General features: G+C 43.9%; 1 protein-coding gene across 1 annotated transcript in view; it reads right to left on the reverse strand.

Annotated features, from left to right (window-relative positions):
- Positions 1 to 26,944, reverse strand: part of IKBKAP (inhibitor of kappa light polypeptide gene enhancer in B-cells, kinase complex-associated protein) — a gene marked incomplete at its 5' end in the record, with an annotated part of 30,667 nt that extends 3,723 nt beyond the window's left edge. The window contains 31 exons of the mRNA XM_009707349.1: positions 940 to 1,051; positions 1,741 to 1,854; positions 2,664 to 2,724; positions 2,843 to 2,905; positions 3,396 to 3,457; positions 4,865 to 5,066; positions 6,301 to 6,398; positions 6,864 to 6,987; positions 7,845 to 7,993; positions 8,574 to 8,659; positions 9,759 to 9,899; positions 10,803 to 10,882; positions 11,148 to 11,226; positions 11,863 to 11,936; positions 12,675 to 12,790; positions 13,454 to 13,559; positions 13,658 to 13,711; positions 14,541 to 14,644; positions 15,135 to 15,241; positions 16,031 to 16,213; positions 16,897 to 16,996; positions 17,626 to 17,796; positions 18,096 to 18,326; positions 18,780 to 18,870; positions 19,545 to 19,668; positions 20,166 to 20,256; positions 21,158 to 21,257; positions 22,472 to 22,557; positions 22,902 to 22,982; positions 24,961 to 25,042; positions 26,792 to 26,944. Of these exons, the coding sequence (XP_009705651.1) occupies positions 940 to 1,051; positions 1,741 to 1,854; positions 2,664 to 2,724; positions 2,843 to 2,905; positions 3,396 to 3,457; positions 4,865 to 5,066; positions 6,301 to 6,398; positions 6,864 to 6,987; positions 7,845 to 7,993; positions 8,574 to 8,659; positions 9,759 to 9,899; positions 10,803 to 10,882; positions 11,148 to 11,226; positions 11,863 to 11,936; positions 12,675 to 12,790; positions 13,454 to 13,559; positions 13,658 to 13,711; positions 14,541 to 14,644; positions 15,135 to 15,241; positions 16,031 to 16,213; positions 16,897 to 16,996; positions 17,626 to 17,796; positions 18,096 to 18,326; positions 18,780 to 18,870; positions 19,545 to 19,668; positions 20,166 to 20,256; positions 21,158 to 21,257; positions 22,472 to 22,557; positions 22,902 to 22,982; positions 24,961 to 25,042; positions 26,792 to 26,944 (3,425 nt within the window). The remainder of the gene's footprint in view (positions 1 to 939; positions 1,052 to 1,740; positions 1,855 to 2,663; positions 2,725 to 2,842; positions 2,906 to 3,395; positions 3,458 to 4,864; positions 5,067 to 6,300; positions 6,399 to 6,863; positions 6,988 to 7,844; positions 7,994 to 8,573; positions 8,660 to 9,758; positions 9,900 to 10,802; positions 10,883 to 11,147; positions 11,227 to 11,862; positions 11,937 to 12,674; positions 12,791 to 13,453; positions 13,560 to 13,657; positions 13,712 to 14,540; positions 14,645 to 15,134; positions 15,242 to 16,030; positions 16,214 to 16,896; positions 16,997 to 17,625; positions 17,797 to 18,095; positions 18,327 to 18,779; positions 18,871 to 19,544; positions 19,669 to 20,165; positions 20,257 to 21,157; positions 21,258 to 22,471; positions 22,558 to 22,901; positions 22,983 to 24,960; positions 25,043 to 26,791) is intronic.
- Between the last annotated feature and the right edge of the window lie 254 nt (positions 26,945 to 27,198).

Here is a 27,198-nt window from a genome sequence, read left to right on the forward strand (position 1 = left end):
TTTCTCTTCTACAAAAAGGAATGCTCTGTGTTTCAGCAAGGTTGAAGCACTGCTCTAAGCACAAAGTAGGATAAATTGTTTGGCAGTAGTCACTATCAGGCAAAGCTGAGCTCCACTTAAAACAATTTGCTGCTAGGGTTTGTGCTTGCCTGTGCACATTTTCATTTCTGCTATCTCCACAAGCTGTGCACTAATACAGCTCAGCTCCTGCCCATTAGCACTGGAAAGCAACTTCTAATCATAGGCCAGTATTAGTTGCATAGTGTCACCAAATGATCAGCACACTCTGACACAGGTATAGTGAATACTAAGGTTGCATTCTCTTCCTCTTTTCATCTGGGGCACAGAAAGTGCCCTAAAAAGTCCACACTTTTCCCACAACTGTATTTTTCCACATTTCAGCTAGGGAATTCAGAAGCGGTCTGGTCCCACAGACTACATCGGCCTCTAACGTGCCCCACGCAACATTGAAGCTCACATTCTTAAAAGGACTCAAAAGCAACACAGGCGCCCACTGTGGGAAGACATCGGTATGAGATTTAGTGGCAACCCCCACCCATCAAGTCCAAAACCTAGGGCAAAAGCACAAGCCATGTGCACAAGCTGTTAACGTTTGAGGAGCTCTGCCCATATTATGTGTCAGGCTTCCTACAGGCAGCTATTCTGGCAACATGCCCAACACCCACAGAACCAACTTCTGCCCAGAGTCTGTGTTCGCAGCTCCTCTGCTAGGCACTCAGTTCCTGTTGCATTAGTAGCTTCTGGCATTTTCTGCTCTCTCCCTCCCAGTAAGAGTTAAAATAACCACGAAATGCCTGTAATTAAAGCAGCCTCAAGTCATGCCCAGCTGCGAGGAGGAGCATGCCAAGCATGAGCAAGCTGGCCTCCCAAATGCTGATGCCAGGGCAGCCACTACCTAATTTGGAGGCAGATACCTACGCTGATATCCTTGAATTGCTGTGTGAATATTTGCTGTTCATGTCACTAGCTGTCACAACACTGCTGGTTTCAGAGAAAAGATCCAATTCTGGGCAATTTGGCATTTCATAACCTGCAAAACATGTTAACAACTGTCATGGTATGAAAAAAGGTCAGTTATTCCAAGGTTTCTCTCCGGGTAATCGGTGTGCTTGTTGGAGAAGCAGCTTGGGCAGATTCATTCTACCTGCTGGCATTTCTGAGCCTTACGGCTCTCAACCCCACACAGCCAGCACACAAGAAGAAACAGCAATTTTGAGAACACTGCCCCTCTGCCCTGGTGAGGATTGTGATATTAAACAGCACAACCAGAAGGATGACAATCTCAGTGCAGCAAATCTGGACCAGGACAAAGCATTCTGCTTCCAGAAGACTTCCCTGAGCCTGTGTGAGCTGGCAGGTGAATATGCCTAGTAGGTACTCAGCACAAAGGACATGCTGAGCACTGTCGGACTCAGCCAATCTGGCACTGGAGAGACAATGCCGTGTGACTTTGAAGAGCTTTCAGGTCCACTTTGATCCCATGAAAGCTGTGTCACAGACAGCACTGAAACTAAAGCTGTCTTTACAGACCAAGCAAGGTCAAATAATCACAGTCCAAGTATTGTGTGAGGAGGGGGTGAGAAGAATGCTGTTCTACTGTTGTAGATACCACTGGAGCTAGAAGATAGCACAGCTCGACCAGGGCAAATGGAAACCACAAAGCAAAAGATGATCACAGTTACTTATGTAGGAGAATGTCATATGCATTTCAACACCAACCCTGTATGCTCTCACAAGCCTTCTCCTTCAGCTCTCGAACCACTTGCAGGCGACTCTTATAGCGAAGAAATGCTGTTTTCTGAGAATCTAGGAAGATCAGCTGACTTTTCTGAGCTGCTCAATAAGAAAATCAGAACATGAGCATTTATGCAAGAGAATGAGAAAACCATTTTTTACACAAGAAATTTCAAGGAGCACAGTCCTTCAACAAGCTTAGAAGTCAGGTACAAAGCACACAAAAGGACTCAAGTGGGAGGAAATTCAAAGCTTATAACACAGGAGCCCACCAAACGAGATGCAGCTGGATGGAGAGTGAATTAACCTGCAAAAGTATTTTCTCAAATGAGTCTGTTTCTGATACAGGAAGAGCAGAAAGCTCTGTGGCCAAATCTCTTTACATTGATTAGGTTCAAATTAAAGAAAAAAAAATCCCTCAACTTATAAAGACAACTGCCCATTACATGAAAAGGAAAAACAAGCAATAGTAACCAATCATCTTTCTGAGATGGAAGGGAGAATACAACTATCGAATCATATTTTTCAAAAACTACTCATAAAAACTTATAGGACAGCTAGCTATTTTCTTAGTCCATAGCTCTGCTGCCACATGTGCTCTGGAACAAGGACTGCCCTGCTTGTTCATAGACATGCAGACACAGACCTCTTTGCAGTTTATGACCGTGAGGTCTGGAAAAGCTCAAAAGGAGCTTTACTAAGCTAAAAAAAGCCCATGACACTGCAGGGCTTCAGGTTGCACTGAGCAGAGCCAAATGCAGCTAACTAGGTAGCATTAGTTAAGCAGAATCAAAGCATCCTTCCATACAGCTTCCAGTAGTGGCGTGCTGTGACTCCCCACAAACCCAGTAAAGACCTTCTTCAGCCTCTATAGCATAGAGAAGTCTCAGATTCTTGCATAGATTCACCTTCCAGAATAGCAGGTTTGAAGTTGGTCTCCAAGATATCCAGTCTACCATATTTGTGAATCTGGATCAGGGAAAGGAAACAAGGTATTATTTAAGGATCTAACCCAGATCCCACCCCTCTGTTCTTGTAGTCTGAAGAAATATTTCCTCTCTGGTTCTTGAGCTCTGAAATATCTTACCACTCTTAAAGCCTCTTCCCAGATAGCCCCTTCTAAGAGCAGGAGAATAGCCTCTTCATAGTCCTAAAAGGAAAGAGCAACCATGTACTGCTACTGATGCTAGTAACACACATTCAGGTAGTGTCTATTCAGATGCACATTTCTACGCAGCAGTATCAGAGTCAGGACAGGAAAACACTACTGTGCTAGGTATTTTGAAGTGCTGACATAAAAAACCCAAACCAAACTATGTTACTTCTCCCATGCTGAGGGGAAATCCCCCTGGAACACTGTCTTCCTTACTCCAGTCCTCATGTTTCAGCTCTCAGAAACAAAAGTTTTTCATACCAAAGCAGAGGCAGCTTCATGAGTGATTGCTCCCTGCATCACCACCCTGCTCACTGCATCACCTGGACCTGCTTTGCCCTCCCCAAGACAGCCCACGGCACAGACTATTTTGCTGTCAGCATGCATGCAGTCACATGTGGCCCAGGAGAATAGAGAAAACACAGACAGCGTATATCTATGACAGAGGACATTACTGGGGCACAGACAGGGGGGGTGATTGCATTACCTGAGTATACTGCTCCAGCAGTATGGCTGCCTCTGCATGCTTTCTCTGTTCAACTAGTTTTCCTATAAGAAAAGGTGGAGTTCAGCTTTTCAGAAGCAGGTGGATTTTGTGCCACAAAACTACAAAGTAGAGGAAAATCCCACTCACTGAGGTGCTTTCTACCTGTTCGCACACTTAACCTGCCCACTAAAAAGAAGGGCTGCCTGATGCCAAGAATTCATTAACTTGCAACATCATCAGCCAGTTTCTTGTGAAATTGCTGGTGCACATCCCAGCAGGAGGCCAGCTGGAGAACGCTTTTGCTGGAGCCTGAGACAGAAATAGTGAAGAGTCTCTTAAGTAGAGGGCGGCCAGGATCTAAAAATGAAATCTCTCTTGAAAGCTTCAGTGTATTGCAGCCTTGCTACCTTCAGGGAGAACTTTGCTGCCTGGTCTCTGTGTTATGGGCAGCAACCATCAAGGTTGTGGGATTCAGGGCTTTTAGTCCCCTAACGGTCAGAATGAGCTTTGGCACTAGTTAGTATGCTAGGATGCCATGTAAGAGAGCAAGTGATACACAACACCAGAAAAAAAAATAACCCAAGCAAAGCAATCTCATCCAAGACAGCTTGTGTCTGCTCATTTCACTAAATTACAGTTGTCATTTAAAAGGAGCATCAGAAAAAGTATGAAAGGCAAGTCAGGAAGGACCCAAATAGCATTAAGTGTCAGAAAAAAGAAAATACTGGAATATTCAGCTCTGGAAGACTACTCTCCCAGGAGCCATATTCCCACTGCATAAGTGGGCCCTTCATAAACTCTGCCTCTGAGTAGGGCAGAACTCAGGATGACGCTCCATTTCTCTGGCTGAAGTATATGCCAGGTCCACCACACATCTGAGGCACGCAGTCTGGTATGTCCTAGTGAGCACAAATTCTGAGATCAGCTACCTTTTTCTCCTGCAGTAGGACAGCACATAGCTTTACATGTACCAGTTGGTCCTAGTTGCTAGCAGGCTTTAGGAGAAAACATGAAGACGCAGCTCTGAATTATCCAATAGCTTTAAGGTCTGTGACTAGGCACAGTACTTATGTCAATGATGTCTAGAGGCCTCAGTCATGTCAGACACTTCAAAGAATATTCATTCCCTGAGGTTAACCAAGGAGGTAATCTGGAATAGCAGTTCAGCAACTGGTTGCAAGGAAAAAGTGCAAGAAGCAGTCAGCATGGAGCAGCCAAGACCAGAGCTAGCTTGGTAACTCCTGGGTGCCTACCAGCTCAGCTTCAACATCTTTTGGTTCCTTTGCGAAACAACGGTGATGTCCAATCAAATCACACAAACCCTTGGGAAACATGGGATCTTTGTTCTCCTTTTAAGGAAAATGCTGCTGAAGACTGAGGTTTTCAGTATATTTTAGGAAAAATCAAAATGAGCCAAAAATAACAGCAGCCAGTTTTGCTCTGCACACTTCCATCTCCTTAAGGCCTACCTGCCATGCTCCGTGCCAGGCTGGACAGCTTATCATTTGTGTAACCAAGCCGTGATGCCATGCATAGGGCTTGCTGCCAGCTGCCACTGTTCTGAAAAGCATCAAGTGCTTTTGCAAAGATGCCAGCACGAGCAAATATCAATGCAGCCTGTTCATATAGCTGCTTCTGAATCAAGTACTCCCCATATGCATCACTGATATCCTGCAAGAAAGGGACAAAAGAGAAATAAGAAATCAGCTGTAGAAATCAGTAGCAGCTCTCTATTAGTAAAAATTAAGTGCCCATGAACAAAAGCCTGTTTCTCCACTCCCAAGGAACCTCCAGGCACAATGCTCCTACCCATTTTGAACTTCATATCAAGCCAAGGGCTGATGATTAGCACATGGAGACATTTCACAGAGCTAAAGGAAAAGACATGGGGTGGTACCTAACTCTCCAAGCCAAAGGCTAGGTAAACTACGTACTGCAGGAAATCAGCCCCTTCTTCCCCACTCACATGAGCAGTTTTTGTTAGAATGCCTCCCTGAACCAACTTAGTCCAGGAGTCAGACACTGGCATAAGGGAGGATGCAGCAAGCCCTGCAACTCTATAGGTATAGGCTGCTGTAAATCAATAGCCTGAGCTTCACTATGCTACTCAAAGCTCACGATCTCCATCAAGAAGGGGCGGGTGGATTTGACTGGAAGCATACAGGACTAAAGAAAGACTCCCAATGAGCCAGAGTCAGGAACAGACCTCCCTCATGAGGAAAGAGTCCTTTTTGCTTTCACTGTGTTGCAAAGAGACTGAGTTTCTGTATTTCCCCTCTTACTACTTAATCTTCTTTTACGAAGGCTTGTGCGTTGTTTATTTACAATATCTAAATTAAATTATATTAAATGCATTCATTTACATTTTACCTCAGCCTTGGGCAAGCTAAAGTCCTTCAGTAATACGGAAACCAACAAGGGACACTACATGCTAGGAAACAGCACATCTACATGTGCCCCAAGCTCTCTAGCACTCTTCAGAATAGTTTAAGGATAACGTGGTGTTATCCTTAGTAAGTGTCCTCATGCAACCTGCGAGTGCCAGAGAGAAAGCTGGTATCACAAAGGTCAAGACAGGAAGAAAAGTCTGTCTGTGGTAACGGGAGTTCTCCAGCATACTACAAGACAGTGCAGCAGAAACTGGACTCCCAGATGCTCTCCTGGGAGCAAAGAAATAACAGCCACTCCTTTGATGACCAGACCTTGCAGGGTCTGTGCTGACAGTCATTCCAGCTATTATCTCAGAGGAGGGTGTCAGGCAACACAGGAACAGCAATGACCTGCAAAACTTGAACATAAGCAGCTGCTGTCTCATTCTTGCCCTCACTCAATGTGCTGAGGACATGCAAACACACATGCAAAAGAATAAAAAGCTTGCACACTGCAGTGTCATGTGCTTACACACCTTGTACTCCTGAGTGCCAGAGGGGTACAGCTTCAGGGCTTCACAATACTGATTCTGATCCTTCACCAAGTTCAGAAATTCAGAGAAGTGTTCAGGACCTGCAGAAATAATTTCTTTTTCATAGCAAAAAGAGAAAGCACACGACTCTCAAGGCTCCCAGCCAGCCTGGGTTCACTGCATCAAGAAGCAACTAGAAGTGCTTGGGTGGAGGAGCACAAAAGCATCTATTCTACTACTGTAAAAATCAAGGTATTCACTTCCTTGGGGTTTGCTCCACTTTTACCAGCAATATTAACTGGGGACAAGTCACCTACAACAGGCACAAAACAAGACTTATGCTTCATGATCACAGAGCAGTAAACATTCTCACCCCTTTCTCGCTATGCCAAGCAACACTACAAAAAAAAAAATGTAGCAGAAGTAAGTTAACCATGCACCACCAGGAGTGATGACCTTGTGCAATCCTTCTCTTTCTTCAGCTACTTCCCCCAAAAGCTCTCCAAAATGGAAATGTTCCACTGCAGAACTTCTCCTTAGAGATGCTGCATGTGCAGGACACCTACCACATTTGCTGAGATGCTGAAGAGCTTTTGTGTATCTCTTCAAGTGTCTGTCTATTGTATACCGTTGATAATTGGTTTCCATTTTCCGGAGGGTATTTAAGAAGGGCAAGTATTCTTTTGGGTCCTACAAAGAATAACAAAAACTGTGGTTGTGCAAATCTGGTAAGATCTTTATTCGCCCCCATCTTCACCAACAGACAGTCCCATGCTTGAAATTGTATGATAACACACTAAAAAGGCTTTTATTTTCTTTTTAATGTAAGTCATCCCAAAGATTCAATTCTAGATATGTACTCTTGCCAGGAATGACAAAGTTAAATTACCAGGCTCCCACATAGACTTAAGCAGTATCTGAAGGTTGGTGACATTTAAAATTCAAGGCTATGTATCATATCAAATATTGTTTTCTATTAGCTATTATCATGTATAAATTTGCAGCTGTAAACTGATCAATTTCCCCCCACCAAAGGTCATAAAACCTGTTTACTTGAATAAGGTGTTTTAACTGATGGACAGCAGGCTCTGCTGTAACATTAGGAAACTCGGAAGACCCTGACGGGCATTTCTATTCAGAGATCTCAAATTAAACCTGCTGGAAGATACACACTATTATCGTGGCCACCACCAAATAAGCAAGCATCAAAACAGTACAGAACCGAGAACGTAAGGCATGCAGTCACAACACTTCAGACCACAGTCCGTCCATTCCCCAAGAGCTACTCTGCCATGCTGCTCTAGAAAAGCCCTATTTCACCTTGAGCACAAGCAAGTTTCCAAACCTGTGCTCAAGAAGTACTAAGGGATGCAGAGACATGCCACCTTCCTAGCATCATCCCAAGCACACATAGGACTTCTGAGCAACTGGAACCCTGCCTGGGTAGAGAGCAATAACTAACAAATCATATAGGCTGATCCGTGGACTACAAAGAACCTTTGGGAAAGCAGAAAAATAGTTCCTTGGCTGGAACTATAAGCCAAGACCTTTTGAGACTTCTCTGCCACCATGATGACTAAATCAAAGTCGTATATCCCCAAGGAATAATCATACAATTCATTGACATCCACAAGGAAAAGCAGATACTTCAGTGCTTCTTCTGCACTCACAGCTTTGACATCTGGAGTAATGCTTTCTGTAACAAAATAAAGCAGCATATGGTCAGTTACACCATCAGCAGTGGAACCCTGTTATGAGGGAAGGAGCATTATCAAGCACATCTTTGACACCAGATAGGGATCATCAAACCAATGGCTCATTCTGTCTTGCACGAGGGGTTACTTTGCCTTTCCTGGGCAACTTCAAGGACCAGCCCAAGCACAGTAACTTGGTAAGTGTGCAACAGTGACAAGTCGGAAGTATCAGCACAGAATAAAGGCAAAGTTCTCCAGTTTGAGGTACCAGGACCCAGAATGGGAACCTCCTATTCCATGCTGGGAGAACCAGAGTTCTGATTGGAAAGAGCAAACAGCTCCAAGTCTGGGCTATCTGCTGACATATCTAGATAAAAGGATGAGCTGAGGGTACATACAGCAGCTTATTTAGCTGATCTGCTGCTGTTCCATTAACACATAGCTAGTTTCAAGCATATTTCTGTTTTCTGGCTGACTCCATGGACAGCCACCCTAAAATAATTTTCAGGGTGAACCATGCTAACAATGAAAGCTCCTGCAAACCACCCATTTTCTAAAACTTTTGAGCTCCTGATACACCACCTCGAAGATCATGAACCTTCTGGAGAGCAATTTCCAGCTCTGGAGGACTTTTCTTTACATGTGCTGTCAGTATCGATAGGCAGTATCTGAAGAAAATAGAAGCAGTAAATGAAAAAGTGAGAAGGCAGACACACTGCTTATTTCTATATATGCAGAGTTTGTGCAAGTTCTAGTTTACCTTTTTGTAAAAGAAAAAAACTAAGGTATTTCAATCTTTTTAAAGGAAGGTAGAAAAAATGTGAAGAGAACAGAATATACCAGAAAGATTTTTCTACTCTGCATGTCTCCCCAAACATGTCACAAGACTGGAGGTTTGTTTTGAGTAAAATGAGCTTCCTTACCATGCCAGCCAGCATAATGGAGAGAGAACACCTCTCTCTGAAAACTCAGATAGCTGGACACAGTTTTCCAAACAAAATTTGGCATGAAAATGGTCTTTTTTATAAAAGGAAAGCTTTCTAGGAGGTTATTTCCACTTTCATACATTTCATACATACTATTTCAAAATAGCTTTCCCAGCTAAGGGGATGCTTTGTTTTCCAAAACCGTTTACTGAAAAGACTCTAAATTTTCAGGGTAAAGCAGCAACCCACCATCTGTTGCTCCTCTATCCACTGTTTCACATATAAGCTGCTAATGGTTTAACACTGCTTCACTAACAACTGTTATTATCCTGTCTTCCCACCCTTTATACTTGTCTGGTATTGATTCATCCAAGGAGGATGGTTACCAGAAAGGTAATCATTCAGAGATATGCAGTTGAAGATTTACAAAAGTAATTCAGTCTCAAATGGAACAGCTGAGATCCTTCTGAAAGGCCAGCTGCTCCAAAAAGCAGCATCTCCCTGAGATAACAGTCTCGTTCATGTCTTTCTGTCCCCTATGCCACACAGACTGTTCCTAAATTGGGTGTATTTCTTAAACCCTTATAAGCATCCTGCATGTATTAGTTTAATTCTTGTAGTAAAAAGTTGTTTCGCCATCTGTGAAATTATAGACGTTGTGATTTTCAGGACAGCATCCTCAGCAGATGGAAGGTACGGCTACAAAAGTTCTGAGGAGCACATGCTCACCTCAGAGTATTTGAAGCAAAATAACTGATTTTCAGAAAGTGAAGCTGTCCTTAATATGACTTCCTAGAGACTACTCTAATGGTTCCTTTACCTACAATAAGAAAATGCTCACTTTTGAGGGTCAATGTGTTCCATGGCAACTCTCATCACATCACATATGAGGTTTACTTTTTTCTGATCAGGATGCTGACATGGTTGAGCATTACTGCTACCATTCAGAGATGGGTACATACTCTTTGTGAAATCTTCTTCTCTAAATAAAAACAGATAACATGAATACCAGCATGGTCCACCACATAGCCCAGCACAAAGACAGTAACATTAAGAAACACAAATGCATGCAGGTAATAACTACTCCATGAAATAGCTCACATGTCATTCAGTACTGACACACAATCTGCCACACTACCAGAAAGCTCTCCAACGTCTCTCATCCATCCCAACTGATTCTCAGCCAAGAGAGGCATTGAAAAAAACTGGTCAGAACAACTACTTTAGTTGCACAAAAAATCAGAAAGCAAGATTTCAAGATACAGCTGCTGTCTACTAAATCCATTATGGAGATGATGAGCACAGAGCACTTCTGAAAATTAAGCCCATTTGCTTTTATTTCTAGACAAAGATCTAAGGTCAGGTGAAAACTGAAAATAAAACAGAATGGCTAAGTGATAGCTCCAGCTCCCAAATAACTATTTATTTCAGCAAGCTTGAGAAGCCCTGAAGCTACCAATGCCCTAAAGCCTCTTGACACTCAACCTTTAAGAAAGAAGTCAGGAGACCTGATTTGGGAATCTAAGCAAGTATCCTGGCCTCAAACTTCAGATAAGCAATGCTGTCTTGCTCCTCTTTATGAGGGAACAAAACTTTCTCTGTTCACATTTACCCCTGTACAGCAACCCAGAAGATAAGTCAAAGGAGTCAGATGATGTACTAATCCCTTGCCGGAAAAAATCTAATGGCTGCCTGCAAGCTGGAATTCCCAACAAGACACACTGACTGTCCCTGAAACTATTGAGTTTACTTGAGTCTTTATGAACCAACGTGCAAGATTTCTGACTGACTCCTTGCACCCACATTGAAGAGCTGCCAGTATTTTGACAAAATAATGTACGACCACTGACTACATGCATGCTTCCATTCGCAGAATTATACTTACTTCAGTTCTGTGAAAAACAAGTTGATATAGTTCACAGAATCTATTTGCCTGATAAAGGTTTCTGCATTTTCCAGAAATACCTGAAATGAACAAGAGCATTACTACTATTATTCTGAAGAAGTACATGAAGTACAAGAACAAATTCAAAGACCTTCTCTGAATGTACAAGGTGAAGGAAATGCTAAATCCCATCTGCCTGCATGAGGATGCAGCAGTGCAGAGCAGCCATCTCTGCTGAAATCAGAACTGATAGCACTACCTACTCTTTGAGCCCACTGCTCAATGTCAATGGATTCCAGGCTAGATGGATATGGAAAACAACACAACACAACATGGCATACTTGCCTTGGGATTGTGGTCATAGAGAAGATTGAGGTTGATCCGCAGCTTCCTCATACACTGAAAAGCTTCCCTGAACATAAGCCTGGAGGAATGAGTCAAGTGGGATAGTTTACATAGTGGGTAGGTGTAATATCTGCAAATAAAAGCAACTGACTAGAGGTAAGCACAGACCCCCTGGGAAGGGAATAGCCTAAGCAATAGGTCATGTAGATTGCCTTCCAGAAAAAAATGTGCAAGGTCAATCCTGTTTGTTGCCAGCCTCTGCAGTGGGACGGACCAGCATGCCAAGTCGTGGAAGCAATACATGCCTTGCATTTTTTTGACTCTCTTAAAACAGAGAACTACATTTTAATCTAATGGACTATTTTTGTTTCAGAAAACTTCAATGTAAATCAATTAAACAAATAAAACATGAGAAATAGCAAGCTTCATCATGAAGTGATTGAGCTATCTGGAGAATAGAGCAGACAAAGATTTCTCCCACCTACACAGTCTCAGCACACATATAAGCCCTTCAGTGGTGAAATGAGAGGCAGCTGGTACTGCTGAAAGCTGGATTTCTAGCTTGTAGCCCCAGAAACACTCTCACTCCCACTAACGAAGTCAATTCCTTTGAGTTTAGCCTCCCTCCCTTCTCCAGCACAACAAAACTAGGCCAGCCAGCCTCTAACATCTCAGACTGGGGCAGGGAAGACCAGAATACACCAGTGCCATTCACCTGTCTAGCCACTTCCGAATCTGGGCAAGAACCAGAGCTCTGTGATGAACAGCCTCCAGATTTCCTCTTGGCATCTGTAATACAAGATCCACACCATTATTTATTTGTATATTACTCTACCTACATTGAAGGCAAAGTGAAGACTGGCCCATTTTCTAGGTCTGTCTGCCACATGCAGGTGCATAGGCCTGTTTGTTCACTTCAAAGAACATGCAATTTGAATGACTGTGGAAAAACATCTGAAAATTCTCTCAGCTCAGAAACACTCCTTCCTCAGGAGGCTGGACTCCACTCAACGAGGCAAGACCAGAGCAACCTGGTCAAGCTTTCAGGTTAGCCCTGCTTTGACGAGGATGTTGGGCTACACGCCTCCAGAAGTGCCTCTCGTGTGACATTCTTCACCATTCTGTGAACCTCTGCTGGTTCTTACGAGTAAGCTCAGCACTTCAGACAAACTTAGTGTCAAGGCTAATGGAGGATTGCTGGCAAATACAGCAACTACTAAGTGGTGAGTCTGAGATTCACCGTGAGAGGCCACAATATGTAGCACTATACTGCCTCAGCTGTTACGAATACTAATAGTCCTTCTTCACACCTGCCTGTGCTGAACCTAACTCCCAGAGGCATGCTCAAAATCCTTCCACATCCAGCCTTCTGCAGCTGGGGATTTGTGAGGCACTGTGCTGCAGCAGTACAGGGCATCAGCTCTGTAGCACTGCACACATTGTTTGCAGGTTGGCCAGCTGCCCACTAAGATGGCCCCCCTACGCCCCCTGATAGCAGACCTCAGCAGACATGGGCAGAGCACTGACCTGCAGCACAACCTTTGTGTCCTGGGGCACAATGGTGATGATACGCGAACCTCGTTCCACCTTGCGCATGGTCTCACTGTTGGGTGTAGCAGCACTGCTCAGGCCAGCCTGAAGGGCTGAAGACAGCATATTTATCAGCACACATGGCACCCTCCAGCACAGTGCCCTGGCCAGGCTTTCCTGTGTGGCCCTGCAAGGTTGTACTGGATCACCTGAGTCAACAATACACGAGTGATCTTCAATGGCTCCAGACAGGAGGACCTCTTAGTGCAAAGCACTGCTGTACACAAAGTAGAGATATGTGCTCTATACAACAGGATCACAAAGCTCAACAGACCAGATGAGAGAAACACTGAAAGATGTAAAGGACCAGTAAGTTGTCATCCTGCCTTTCCCAGGGTCCTCATACCTGTCATAGCCAGACACCACCAGAAACTCTACTGGGATCCTTCCTCTATCACACACTCTCAAATAGCTCTTTCTTTTTTCGGATGTGGAGTGGAGGGAGAGAATGCAGGGCTAAGCTGTTGAAAACAGTGAAGGGACAACAACTATAGGACAAATCCTGCTCCCTGCTAGGAGCATATGATACACAAAGTCAGCTCCCTGTGCTCCTTGCTCTCAAATAGATTTTTGAAAGCTGCTCTCTTCCTCTGTCTCTTACACAGCTGCTGTGAGTGACCCAAATACAGATTTGGATGTGAAAAATGGGGACATCTTGTGGTTCCAAGACAGTGGCCATGAGCTGACAGCAGCAGGCAGCCAGAGCTGCAATTTACCTTTCACTGATATGTTCTTCAAGCAGAAGCACTGACAGGTGTGGGAGTTGGTTGTCACCAACAAAAACTCATTGTATGTTGCAAATGAGGTGATGTTGGAAGCGACCTGTAGAAAAACGAAGTTTATTGCTGTATAGAGCAGAACAGGAAAGCTGCCTTTGGCAGAGGAAAAGGGGATGCAATGAGGGGCAAAAATTTTGGTACCTCAATATCATTAACAAAAAACCGGCATCGATCTGTGAGGCCCAAGATCATCTCCTGTAAATAAAAAGGATGACAAGTATAAGCGATCAGTGTCACAACCTCCAGTGTTTCACACCACTGACTAGCACTGCATTGAAGTACCTTACAAATAGGCACTGAGTACCTCATGTGAATTACTTAGAGAAGCTGGACAGGAAGTCATGCAACCTCTATACCAGGATGGCTTACTTAAATGTCTTTAAACAATTCTGACTGGAAACCCAGCTTGGTCTACCCTGTAACAGAAACTGCACAGTAACAAAATAGAAGCAGAAACCATGCCAGATAATTTACTTTTTTTATTCAGCGGCATTTGGTCCAAAATGAGAGGAAAAGCACTAGCACAGAGCAGAGCAAAGCAACTCCATACAGCACTCATCTGGATGCACACTGAAGAAATCCTGAAACTACCAGCAAGATAGCTAGTTGTTTCTTAAGCTGTTGTAACTATCAAGAAACCCTCACCAACAGGAAACACCAGTAGAAGGAGATCTGCAGTAACTCAATGCAGCCAATTTGCTAACAGGGTAAGTTCAGATAAAACAGAGCAAAATGCTGTTTTCAAAAAGAGCAGGGCAGTGACTGCTGGAAATTTTAAATCTGAAATTTCTTGCTCTTCAATGACATTATTCATTGTAGTCATAGAATGGGGAGATTGGGTGTTAACTGCAAGCCATCAGAAATGCTCTAGAAGACAAGGAAAGATATGGTTTCAACTCTGCACAAGGCCTTATAAAGAACACTGTTAAGAAGTATCACTGGACCTGGGGCAGAGGATCATGGTCCACATTTGAAACAGAAAACAACTGACTAGGGAATTTAATCTGCTTATAGTCTTACTTACTTCACCACTGATCCTTGTGATAGAAGTCTGCACACAAGGGTAGGGGAACTGAACAGCAGAGCCATTGTTAGTCCGCCAGGGCTCAAGGACTGGAGTAGAAGCCTCTGAAGAGCAAAGATCAAACTGTTTTCTAGCCCATCAAAGATTCAGACATTACAACCACATGACATGTATCTTAAGAAAATTAGTGCTGGGAATAAACTACACGATCTGACAGAGAGGAGGAATGCTGACACAAAAGTTCAGGACACAGCAGTGGTAATTCTAGGGGTCTAGCAGCACCTTTATTCCACTGTGGAACAAGACAGAAGTGCCAAGGATGTGGCAGTCAGTCAGCACTTCTGAAATCATGAAACCAGTCACCTTCTTTTCAAATCATAAAGTCTGAACTATCATTCTCAAAAACATTAACTCCTTTCTGACACAAATCATTAATTTTGGCCCATTTCTGGGAGCAGAGGGAGCATGAAAGGCAGGATCAGCTATCAGCAAGAATCACCCATGTCCCTGAAAGTCAAATCATCTCAGTAAACCTTTTGAGAAGTCTGTAATAACTACACCTCAGACCAGGTACTTTAACAGGGCCCAGCTTACCCCAGAGGTATTTCAGGATCTGTCTATCAGCCAGCTGCAGAGCTACAGTTTTGGTCACTGGGCTGCAGCACAGGCTAATCACTTCTCCATCTACAGGCACAGACAACCTGGAGCAAGACACAGAAGACAGAGAACATCAGTCACAGGGGATACACTTAACACCTAGATCCTGCATTTCTTGTGGCCAGATGGAAGGATGCACATGTCCAGCATGGACAGATATCTTGTTCACACAAAGATCTTCTGCAGCCTTTTCACACCTATATCAGCTGACACTGGTACCACAGAGCACCAGCAACTCCAGCCACCAGGAGCTGGCTGTCTGCGCACTTACAGCACTCTGCAGAGCCCACACTTCTTTTGTTCTAATCTACAGTTCATATGCAAATCAGCCTGCCTTTGCTGTCTGAGTGCTGAAGAAAGCAACTCTCAGGATCCCTTTGGGAAGCAGATCTCTGTACCTCAGGCGGCTTCCTTTTGTGATCTGGTTTTAGTTCAACTGACCCCACAAAGCCCAGCAGGTGAGGAAGAGGAGGGCAGGAGTTACAAGGGCTACTAGTCCCCTTCTGGACATTGATAATGGTGGGCAAAGGGTAGAATGGAGGATTTCAGTTCCCTCAATGGCATGGAATTCAAACAAAGGAACAGAGTATCCTGCACTGACATAGGCATGCTAGCATATAATGCTATTGTCAGGCTGGGTGTGGGCATTAAGAGTACAGGCAAGTGCTGACCAGGAGGCAGCTTCATGAGCTGTTTGGTTCTTCTGCAGAAAGAGAGACAAATTCCCCAACCCAGAGCCTCCAGGCTGCATGTCTACTGAGAGACTTAATTCCTTCTAGGCACTGTCCAGAGGTGCTCTCAGACTTCACGCACAACTGACAGGTCTCTAGTACCGTAAATTCAGGCACTCTTCTTCAGCTCCAACCACTTGAGGCACTGCAGCCAGACGGTGAAGGACAGACTGAGCAGTATGCTGACCCTGACCAACCACCAGGAAGCTGTCATCTGGCAGCCAGGTGAGAAATCGGAGCCCCAGAGGATCCATCACTTCATTGTTGTCGCTGCTCACATCAAGTCTGTCACAAAATAAGAGAGACTGGGAAGCAAATAGAACCCAATTCCCGTAGGCCACCTCACTGGAGAGGTAAAGGTCTTCCTAGGCACAGCCTGGCTGTTCAGACACACAGCACAGGTAGGAGTGCTCCAGCCCACAAATGCAGTCACCCAAAGCAAGAATCCTGCCACACGCTGGGCTGGAGATGAAGGACGAGATCCAGGGAGCGCCATTTGTTTCCCTAGGCAGTACTGCTCCCATGCCAACTGTGTATAGGAACAAATGTAGAGCAGGATGGGTTTTTTTACCTTGTCATTGTCCTTGCCATACAAGCTCTGTTGCTCAGCATGCTGCGATCATGGGCCTGGGCGCTGCAGTCACTCCTTTGGCTCTGGGAGCAGGAGCACAAAGTGCAGCACCACAGTGCCAAGAGCACTATGCACAGGAAAGTGCTGTCACTGTCAGTCACTGCTCCCACTAGGCTGCTCCCACTGCCCTCAGTCAAGGGCACTTCTCAGGATAAATTGCTCACTCTGTTGCCCAATCCTTAGCACTAGCTGCAGCCACAGTGCCAGCACAATGAAACCATGTTATCTGACAATGTTTTCAAAATCTTGAGACAAGTGGTCAGAGCTGTGAACTCTATTACATTCAGTCAGGCACTACCCTTTCCTCCTCACTACAGCTGTACTAGATCTGTATTACCTGTAGGTTTTATCCAAGTATGGTGTTTCCACAGCTGCTTTAAATCCATTTCCACCCACAGCTCCAAACCTGACAGTGGGGTCATTCATTGTTCGCTGTCCTAGCAAACACAGAACACAGCAGAGTTTAGAGACCCTGCCAACACAGCCCCTTCCATCTTCATTCTTATAAAAAAAACAGGTGCTAGAGGAAACCATTACAAAAGTCAGAAAGTACCATCCCTACATGTACAGCCAACACATAATCCTGATTAACAGTTACAATGAGGAACACAGGACAAAACTCAGAGACAGCAGTCTCTTGTCTCATAGCACACTGAATATTATGCTGTATACAGGACTGCTTTGGGAAGTGCTGGCTGCCTCACATAGACCCTAGGTAGCTATCCCCAGCCATTTCCGGTGCCAGTCAGCAACATGGCATCAGAATGGATTACACAAGATACCACTTGCTGCACTCTACTCAAGCCAAAGCCAGGCAGGGGCATATCACCAGCATAAGCCATGTGCTGAACACTGCCTTCTCACAAAGCCAATGCACCACCAAAATGCTCCTGTGCCACCCAAACTACTGGAGACAAGAGAACTGAGCTTGAACCCACAGTTGAACAAGATATATCTCGCTCCTGGCTACTAAAGGCTTGAGTGACCATCACCCTACTAGTCCCTCAGGGTACTGCTCTCAGGGACAGAGGGTTTCCTTTAACAAGACAGTGCAACGTGCTCTCACCATATCTGTACACAGAGATCTTGTTATCAGCATCCAGGACAGCAATGTCTCCACTATGTTTGGGATCTGTGTGAAATGCAACCTGATTAACCGCCTGTTGGAGTTGGAGCTCATAGGTACACATGGGTGGAGGCACCACAGCATGCTGGAAGGCTGTGACAAGCACTTTATCTGTGGAAGAAAAGAGAAAAAACCACAAGCTGTAACTGAGTCCAAATGTTAGTGAGACTCTTGTTAGTTTCTTTACTGAAAGTAGGAACAACATTACAGGAAAATACAGTTGTTGTGCCCTTAGAAGTTAACTCCATTGAACCACCTCTGAAGCTTCCATCAACTACACAGTCCCCTCACCACCAGATTCGTAGAAACAGCAGCTAACAGAAGAACCACCATAATCCCATCCACCCTGAATCCAAAAGGCTATGCCACCTCTTCTGACACTAGAGCTGCAAAGCACTCCCACTGCTTACCTCCATCTATGACAGCCACATTTGCCACATGCTGGCTATCCTCCCCTGTCGCATGGTCTGTGGTCCAATGCCAGTCATAGGAGAGGTAACGCCAACCCCGGCAGAGTACATGCAGTCTATACAGGTTCTCTCGGTCCCACAGTAGTGACACTAACTGGTTTTCCTCCAAGCTACTAAAATGTAGACTTTGCTTCAGGTACCAGTGATAGTTCCCTGTGGTCCACAGCTGAACTACAGAAAAACAAATGGTTACTACAGACTACTACTTGAGATCCATCTCAAATCCTCCCCACTGCCACTGCTCTTCTAGGGGTGGGTTAAGCACAATGAAAATAGTTCTAGCCTTCAGCCCATGAGCTGTGTCATACAACACCCAGCACAAGAAACTTAACACCACCTTCATGCAAGAGTCAATCCTAAAATTCTTTGAGTTCCCTTTGTGAGAAGGCACTCATGTTTTACGAAGGGCTCAAACCTTCAGCATTCCATTAATACTACTTCCAGTTACAGCAGCTTGGAAGGCACTTTGAGCTCAAGCTAAACTATCAGTTCTTTCTGACCCGCACCAGGGCCTCAAGGCTGTAGGTAAGCCTCTCCAGTGTCTCCTAACTTGCAGAGGAATACCCATTGTGAACCACATTTGCAGACAAGTGTAAGAGCCAGAGCCTCACACAGTGCTCTCACCGTAACTGTTTCGGTGGGAGTTCTCCACGTTCAGGTCCTCCAGCCATATAGCCAAGATTGTAGAATCTGCATTCCAAAGCAGTTCATTAACCTGCAGAAACAAACATGGCTCTTACTGATATCATTGCTTCTGTGTAGGGTAAGATACCAACTCATTTGCAAGACCATGAGTTGCTCCTTATTTTAAACAGTGTAAGGTGCACAGGTTAATATACTAACATAGCCCTCATGTACTGCAAAGCTCCCAGTAGCTGGAGCAAAGCATCCTGAAGCAGAACCTGTCACAGCGGTTCCACAGAACTGAAGAGGCAGTACAACCACAATGACACCAGTGTTCTCTTTGCTTTCCTTGGCACTCATGAAGCACCTGCGAAAAGACCTCTCTATATCCAAAGGCAGAAGCTGAAGTAATGCCCTAGCAGTAGCTTCTCACTTCTCTTATTTTGGATAATGTGAGTATTTTAACCTCACTCTGGCAACAGCTGACATCCTGAACAGCATTTTTGAAGCATTTGCCTGGTAGAAAGTATACAGGGGCCAGAAGCACCCCAGGGCTACAATCTCCCTGTACTTGTCTCTGTACTATGGGCCTGCAGAGGGCACTGCATACTCTTCACAGGCTTCTTCATTGTTCTCTTTTCAGGCCACTTTTTCCGTTAGGACCAGCACTACATGTTAAATTAAAAACTTCCTCGAGTATCTGGAAAAGATCTAGTCCTCCTCTCCATTACACTCTAATCAAAGCAGCCCAGACACAGCACTTACTTTGACCTGCCCTTTCTGGAACGGGAGAGTGAACTCCCCATGAAGAAGTCCGTTCTTCTCCAAGAAAACCACATCATGTCTGTTGGATTTTTCTTGTGTGCATGCTATCAGGTTTCCAGAGGGCCTTAAAAGAGAGCCAAATGAAAAATGGTTGCTCACACAATCACTAGCTGTCATTTTAAACATCAATCATCTTGCATTTTCTCGAGACATGAAAAGAAGGGCAGCAGAGGATGCATTTTCCTCAGTGCTGTTCAGACAAAGTCACAGGTCCAGCACAGACATTTTCCAGGGCTCATGACTTCCTCAGGTGAGCAAGTAAATGTCAGCACTGGCAAAGGGATCTGTAATTTTCCTATTTATACAGTTGAGTCCAAAACCACTTGACATTGAGACTATGCAGAGAATCTATCCCTTCTTCCCACATGTAATGCAAGTATTAGGCTTTTCAAGATTTAAAGGGCTACTCTTCCTCATGCTGGATCAGAAAGCAGCTTTCTTCAAGTTTTGAGAAAAAACAAACAAACACAGGAGAACCGAAATTGATCCTGATCAAAGAATGCAACCAGGGAATAAAAAGCAACACTCTGCTGCCAGCATGCAGACTGCTTTGCTACTCACTTCCAGGACAGCGCTTGTTCTAATCCTGACACAGGCTCGCTTGTTGACTGTAGCACAAGCTCTCTGTTCCATACTCGGACCTTTCGAGCACCTACAGGTTGAGAGAGCAATGAGACAAAGGTCTAAGAAAGCACTGGGAAGAGACTTTTCTAGTTTTACAAGGGCAGGAGAGCAAATATTGATGTACATGAATAAAAAGGAGATTTCTCTTGTACATCTTATGGGGTAAGAATTTATTCTGTCTCAGGCAGTTCTCCCATAGTAACTGAGTGACCCTAAAGGAATTTAGTAGGAATTTCAGTCTGATGTAGCTCAGTCATACCCATTTCCCTGTCCAACTTTCACCAAAGAAACGTCGAAATCTTCTATAAATGCAAGATCCTCCCTAATCTGAAGTACTGAAGGTAAAAACACAAAGTAGTGGAAGAGCAGTGCAGTTTGGTGCAGTTCAATATGTTGACCAACACATTTAAACTGCTCAATAATATTTATCACGCCGGACATCAATTACAGTTACAAGAAATGTATGTGCTCATCACCTCTTTGGCTTTAGGACAAAACCTAGGGAAAAGTATTACCAGTATTTAAATGACAGTGTGCAATGCCAAACTGCTGGTATGAGGCACAGTGGGTACGGCAACCCAAACAGATTAATCCATTTGGCACTGGGTACCCACCAGAGATTGCTTAGAGCTTCAGCAGTGATTTAACACTGGTGAAAGAAGCAGTTCAGATAGTAACTACTCAGTAGTAACCTCTCCTGGCTTCTCACTGGACTGGAAACCAAACTGCAAAGACTGTGTTCAAAAGATTGTGTCTACAAAACGCTCCTGAGAACACCAGAACAGAGCAAAGAGCAATTAACTAGCTCAATTCACGCTTGCTTTAAGTGACCCAGAGACTATGAACACCAGCCAGTTCTTGCCTTGCGTAGTTTTTGCTTAAGAAGCCTCTTACACATGTTGGTATTTCAAACAAGTTTGGTCCCATACCTGTCTCTGGACAGACAGCACTCACTGCAACAAACTGCCCATCTCCTCTCCACGTTACCCGAGGCCTGCCGTCATCCCAGGCTGAAGTAGGTGAAGCTTCCTGAAGTTACACAAAAGAAAGTTGCATCAAAACTTGAGAAGGTAACTGCTGCCTTTGTCTAAACAGACTGCAGTGCTAAGCCAGCTATTTCAAGAGCCTTGCCATGAAATCAATCCATTAAAAAATCTTAAGGCTGCAAAGTTAAAAATTCATTACTCAGTGTTATTTTAGGAAATACTAGAGTTAAAATTGTCTGTAAATTCAATCTGCTCCTTCTGCAAGTGCATAGGACTGTGTATTCACATGATCAGATGCTATCCTTCCTCTCCACCAGGGTCTCTGCCTATAGAGCAGCTGTGCATAAGCTAGACACAGGGGTGAATTAGAGTTTGTCCATGACTGACGCCTGCAGTCACAACCCCTTGGAAGGAGAAATGCAAGAAAGGCACGCCATCCAGACAGTCTGTATGGCAGACAGAAGCTAGGATGAGAAGTAGTGTTCTTTGAGGCAAACAGGTTCTTTGCAGAAAAACACAGGGGAGGAAAAAAAAATCTCAACAGAATACACGTACAGAGGCAGCTGTCCAAACTTTGTCAAACTAGGTATATCTTCCCAGATACAGCCAAGCTTCGTCCTGTCCCTAACAGTAAAGCTGGAACAGGCCACATTTCCTGTCTCTGCACTCCAGCCTGCCAGGTTTCAGGATAGTTTTAATTCTTAAACTTAAACACAAGAAGAAAAATACAGCAGTGGAGTGGTTTTAGCTACCTGACTTTTCACCAAATAAAAAGTAGAGAAAAGAGGACCCAAACAAGGAAGTGTCAGACGCAGGAGCAAAGAGCTAAAATGTGCAGGCATGTTGAGCTGCCTCACACAACTGGTGATGCTCAATAGCCCAAACACTTCTACTCTTGCCTTCTAGGAGCTCAAACTATGCTATTTCTCTTGGTCACACGAACACTTTAGTACATAGCACACATAGCAAAATCGGTCATGCTGATTTAAGGCTGGTTTTACCTCTGCAAGCACTAGCGCTTCGAAATCTTGCTTTGAGCTCTGTATGAACAGTTCTAAGTACGCCCAGCTACTGTTTTGAATTAGGAGGAGGATAAAAATGCTGGATTTCAGGTAACAACAGAAACAAACAGAAGCCTATGAAGACAACTACTAGAAAGGTAGTGGCAAACTGGCATCACAGGAATAACAGAAACTCTTTTTATACATGTTTTCCCAGAGACAGCATGGGCTTAACATAATAGAACTAGTATAATACCGTCTGTTTGCGATGTGCTGCCTGTTTTCCCTCTGATCCATGGAACTGTGTCTCCTTTTTACCCCAGCCAAGAGCAACAAACTTCCCTGAAGAAGAAATAATCATTGTAGTGGAAGATTTACAGCACTCCTCTGCACAGTGTGGTAAACACAGCCATAGCTGCAAGTCACCCACACCTTCCATCCAAATTTATTTCTAAAACCCTGCAGAAAATTCACATAGCCCAGGAAGTCCTCTAGTACAAGGAACTTACTTGAATTCACACTGACAAGTAAAACACTGGCATTCCCCTTCAGCTGCCCAGCAGGATTACAGTCTAAAAGGTCTCCTGGGGCCCAGTAAGTGCTCAGCTCCATTTCTTCACTTTCTACATGCTCACTACATACCAATGACATCAGTTCGAACAACTTCATTTCAGTGCACCTCTCACCTTCCCCAAACTCATTTTGGTGGATCTGCTTCTCAGTAATTGGTTCAAAATCCCTTGTCATCATGATGAGCGTTTGCTGACCTGCAGGGTAGACATTAAATATAGTATTGGTAATAGTATCTCCAGCAAATAAAAACTCAGTGTTCTCCTGTGTTGTCCTATTGTTTTGTCAAGGACTTGAATATAGAAATATTTCTAATGGTAATATGATACTAAAGAGAACACAACCTTCAAAGCAGAAAATCTCGAACTGGAACATAAGAACACTTTCAAGTCCCTCTCTTCAAAAACATGCTACCTGGTCTAACCTTACAAAGTTCTTTCCACCTTCAAATCAAGTACCTGGCACTCTTAAACATTTTCTCTTGAGATATGAAAGACAAGAAGGCGACTGGGAGCAGCCAGCATCCATTTATGAAGGGGAAATCATGCCTGATGGTCCTGATAGCCTTCTACAATGATATGACTAACTTGTGGATATGGGGAGACCAGTGGATGTCATTTATCTTGATTCTAAAAAGCCTTTTGACACTGTTTCCCATAACATCATCATAGACAAACTCATGAGGGATGGGATAGATAAAGGAACAGTGAAGTGGACTAGAAACCAGCTGAACTGCCAAACTCAAAATCTTGCTATCAGTGGCAAAAAGTCCAGCTAGAGGGCAGTTACCAGTGGCATACCCCTGGACACTAGGGCCAATGTTTAACATCTTCATTAATGACCTGCAGGATGGGACTCTTAGCAAGTCTGTAATGACACAGAACTGAGAAGAGTAGCAGGTACACTGGAAGGTTGTGCTGCTGTCCACAGGGACCTTGTCATGTAGGTGAGACAGGCTGTCAAGAACCTCATAAAGCTCAACAAGGGAAAAAGCCATGTCCTGCTCCTGGAAAATAATAACCTCAGGGACTAGGACAGACTGGGAGCCAAGTGGCTGAAGAGCAGCTTGGCCAAAAAAATGACCTCTGTTTCCTGGGGGACACCAAGTTAAACATGAGCCAGCTGTATGCCCCTGCTGCATACGGTGGCCAACAGCATACTGGGCTGCATTAGAAGCGTTGCCAGCAGGTTGAGGAAAGTGATCCTTCTTCTTTACTTACCACTGGTGAGACACATGTGGAATGCTGACTCCAGTTTTGGGCTCCCCAGTAAAAGACAGACAAGGACATACTGGAATGAGTCCAGCAAAGGGTCACACAGATGATTAAGGGCTTAGAGAATGTGTCATATGACGGGAGGCTCAGAGAAATCAGACTGCTCTGGAGAGAAGGCTCAGGAGGAATCTCATCAGTGTATATAAATACCTTATGTAGGAGGTGGGGTACAGTAAAGAAGACAGAGCCAGATTATTAGTGGTGCTGACTGACAGCACAAGAGACAATGGGCACAATTTAAAATACAGCAAATGCCATTAAAACATAAAAACCCAATTTTTTACTGTGAGGGCAGTCACAGACAGGAACAGGGTGCCCACATAGGTTGTGGTGTCTCCATCCCTGGAGATATCCAAAATCTGACTGGGCACAGTTCCCAGCAAATTGCTCCAGGTAACCTGCTTTGAGCAAGGAGGTTAAAATAAGCGATCTCCAGAGCTCCCTTTCAATCTCAAGCATTCTGTAATTCTGTTTCGCTTGAAGCTAACTTTATTTTCTAGGTGAGGCACACCTGTAGCTAAGGAGAACGTGTGACATATTTCCTACCAAAAGACAAGAAGCAGGTTTTGTTACTAAGAAATCAAATGGGGATATGAAGCAGGAGGCTTTATGTTTTAGAGGCAAGATGAAATATACTTCCTTGGAAGATCTGAAAGACTAATTCCTGTTCTATAAAACTCAGCTTTTTGGGCCTGAACAGCTTCTGCTTGGACCACCAAAGCACCTCATGGATCATAAACTGAAATCTCATACATAGGATCAAGTGCGGGTTTTTTCTCTAAATCTTAGTCCCAATTCCATAACTTTGTATTTTGCTGCTTCTGTCTTAAATGTGTTTTACATTTTGGCCATAGTGAGTTTCACTCCTAAAGGCAGAAAGCTTACAGACTGTTGATGATACCTGTTGCAAGCAAAACAAGCTCTTGGTCGGGACTCCAGCTCATGGTACACAGACCGCTGTCCACACTTCCAACACATTCCACCTGCAAGGCCAAAATAAGATCACAGAAGTGCAGGAACACCAGTGCAGCACCATCCCAGCACAAAACCAATCAGTCATCAAGGCAGTGAAATCCTATCTCACTTACAAAAGTCGCAAGTCTTACTTTACCCTTTGTGTTGAATAAAACAAAAAACCCATTTCTAACCAAAGATGGTTCCAGAATACTTATGTATGAGAGCTCAGATAATCTAGAAGTTAGCATGTTCTACCATTCACAAGTTTAACAGGAGCTTTATTCAGCAACTCTCAGTCTTATGTCAGCACATACAGCGTTAATAGTAATATTGCCTGATCAGGTATGTGGTTATATTGGTAAACATACTGAAGTCACAAAACACAGACATAATGGTTCTTACCTAGAGAATTCCAACATGCAGTTAAGGGACACTATATCCATTACAACTCTGACCAGCTTGTACATGCTGAACTTGACAATTGTATATAGCTGCACTAACTTAAAAGTTTAGGAAAAACTGGGCCAGTTTTACTGGGCCATCATGAGTATATAAGCAATAGCAGTGGGCAGAAAACTTCTGTGATGGACCGTAATCCTGATTTGCAAAAGGCAGGGAATAGAACAATTATGATAAACAATTGATGCAACAATTATGATGTCATTCAAGGAGTTAAGCTTGGGTGTCAGAATCTTTTCAGGTAAACAAAGCGTGACGGGGCACCGGTGGGCAGAGTAACCGTCATCCACATGCAAATGGTTTCAGAACAAGCACAGTAACCTTCAATACTTGGTGCCCAGACTGCACCGAAAGAACACAACTTTAAAAATAAGAAAGCCAAAAAGCCTTGAAACAAAGGAGCCGAAGTTAAACCTCATCTCTGACCCATGTATCAGTGCAAGAAAAGTCTCATGTATCACTTCTTTTGTTAATCTCTCTTCCTTTATGACATGTTTTAAGTTGCAATACGGGACACATTTTTCAGATACAATTGATTGTATATTTAAGTGGGGTCTGGAAATCAAACCCAAACAAGAACCAAAACAGGTGAGCTGCAAATAACTGCAATCTGACAGCTAACCCAGACAGACGACTGTCATCTCACACCTAACTACACCTGCACTGGTGTTGTGGGCTGGTATTGTGGGAGCTGATGCAGATTTCAGAGGGTGCTGCTGTGGTGTTTAAGAGTCTTGCTGAAGACTGTACAAATCTGACACTGAGGAAGGAACAGAAAGCAAGTATCTCAGTTCCTGCCATATTTACTCAGCTAAGATATTTTGATTTCCCTTTAGCTTCTAGGGCTTTTTTATTCCAAATGTTCTTCAAATGACAACACAACACTTCCTCCATTCTTCAGTTAAGTCATGTCAGCATGATATTCTGTATTGACTGATAATAATAAAAAGGTAGTTACTGTCACTTATGAATGGATTATTTTATTCTCCACATAGTCTCAGCAATATCCTTTTCTGTAACTGTCTGGTGGATCCCGTGCTACTGAGTGTGTGCAAACAGCCCCCTGAGCAAACATACAGGATCAGGGCTGTGAACAGGCAAGCCACCATTTCAATTCTGAATCTTTCACAGAGTGTATATTCTGTCCTTAACCCTGCTCAAGATTCCTACAAAAATCAGCTCATCTATCCAGAAAAGGGAGACTAACTACAGCTCAATGTGTAATAAATACACAACTGCCCCCTGAAGAAATTAAAACAGTGTCATCCTTTCCTTTGAAATCCCTCGGTATTGTTGTGTCTTTTCTGCCATGTTACCTGCTTCGTGCTGAGATTGCACAGTAGGATGTCTCCACCTGCTGTAGCAACACACACACACTCCTGCTCTGGAAGATCTTCGATACCCACGATGCAGCCACTTCCATCCTCAGGCATGAAACCCTCTGCAGTCAAGGAAACTTCTCTTGTCACCTCGACATAAAGAGGCCAATGACTTATTAACTACACATCACCTCACTGGGATTTTTGCAGAAATGACATAATAACATCCATAGGTATATTTCATACTATTGCATTTGCACAAAGTATTACATGGCAGAAGTGAGGATGTGAATAGCACCAGAAAACAACCAATGTGCAAGTACTTATTTTCACTTATAGGAAACTGTGACGGTCTCCTTATGTTAAGAGAGCTAGACAGACAATGAGAAAACTCACATAAAGGA

Source organism: Cariama cristata, unplaced genomic scaffold (genome assembly GCF_000690535.1).
Source record: "Cariama cristata isolate BGI_N322 unplaced genomic scaffold, ASM69053v1 scaffold2529, whole genome shotgun sequence".
NCBI lineage: Eukaryota > Metazoa > Chordata > Aves > Cariamiformes > Cariamidae > Cariama > Cariama cristata.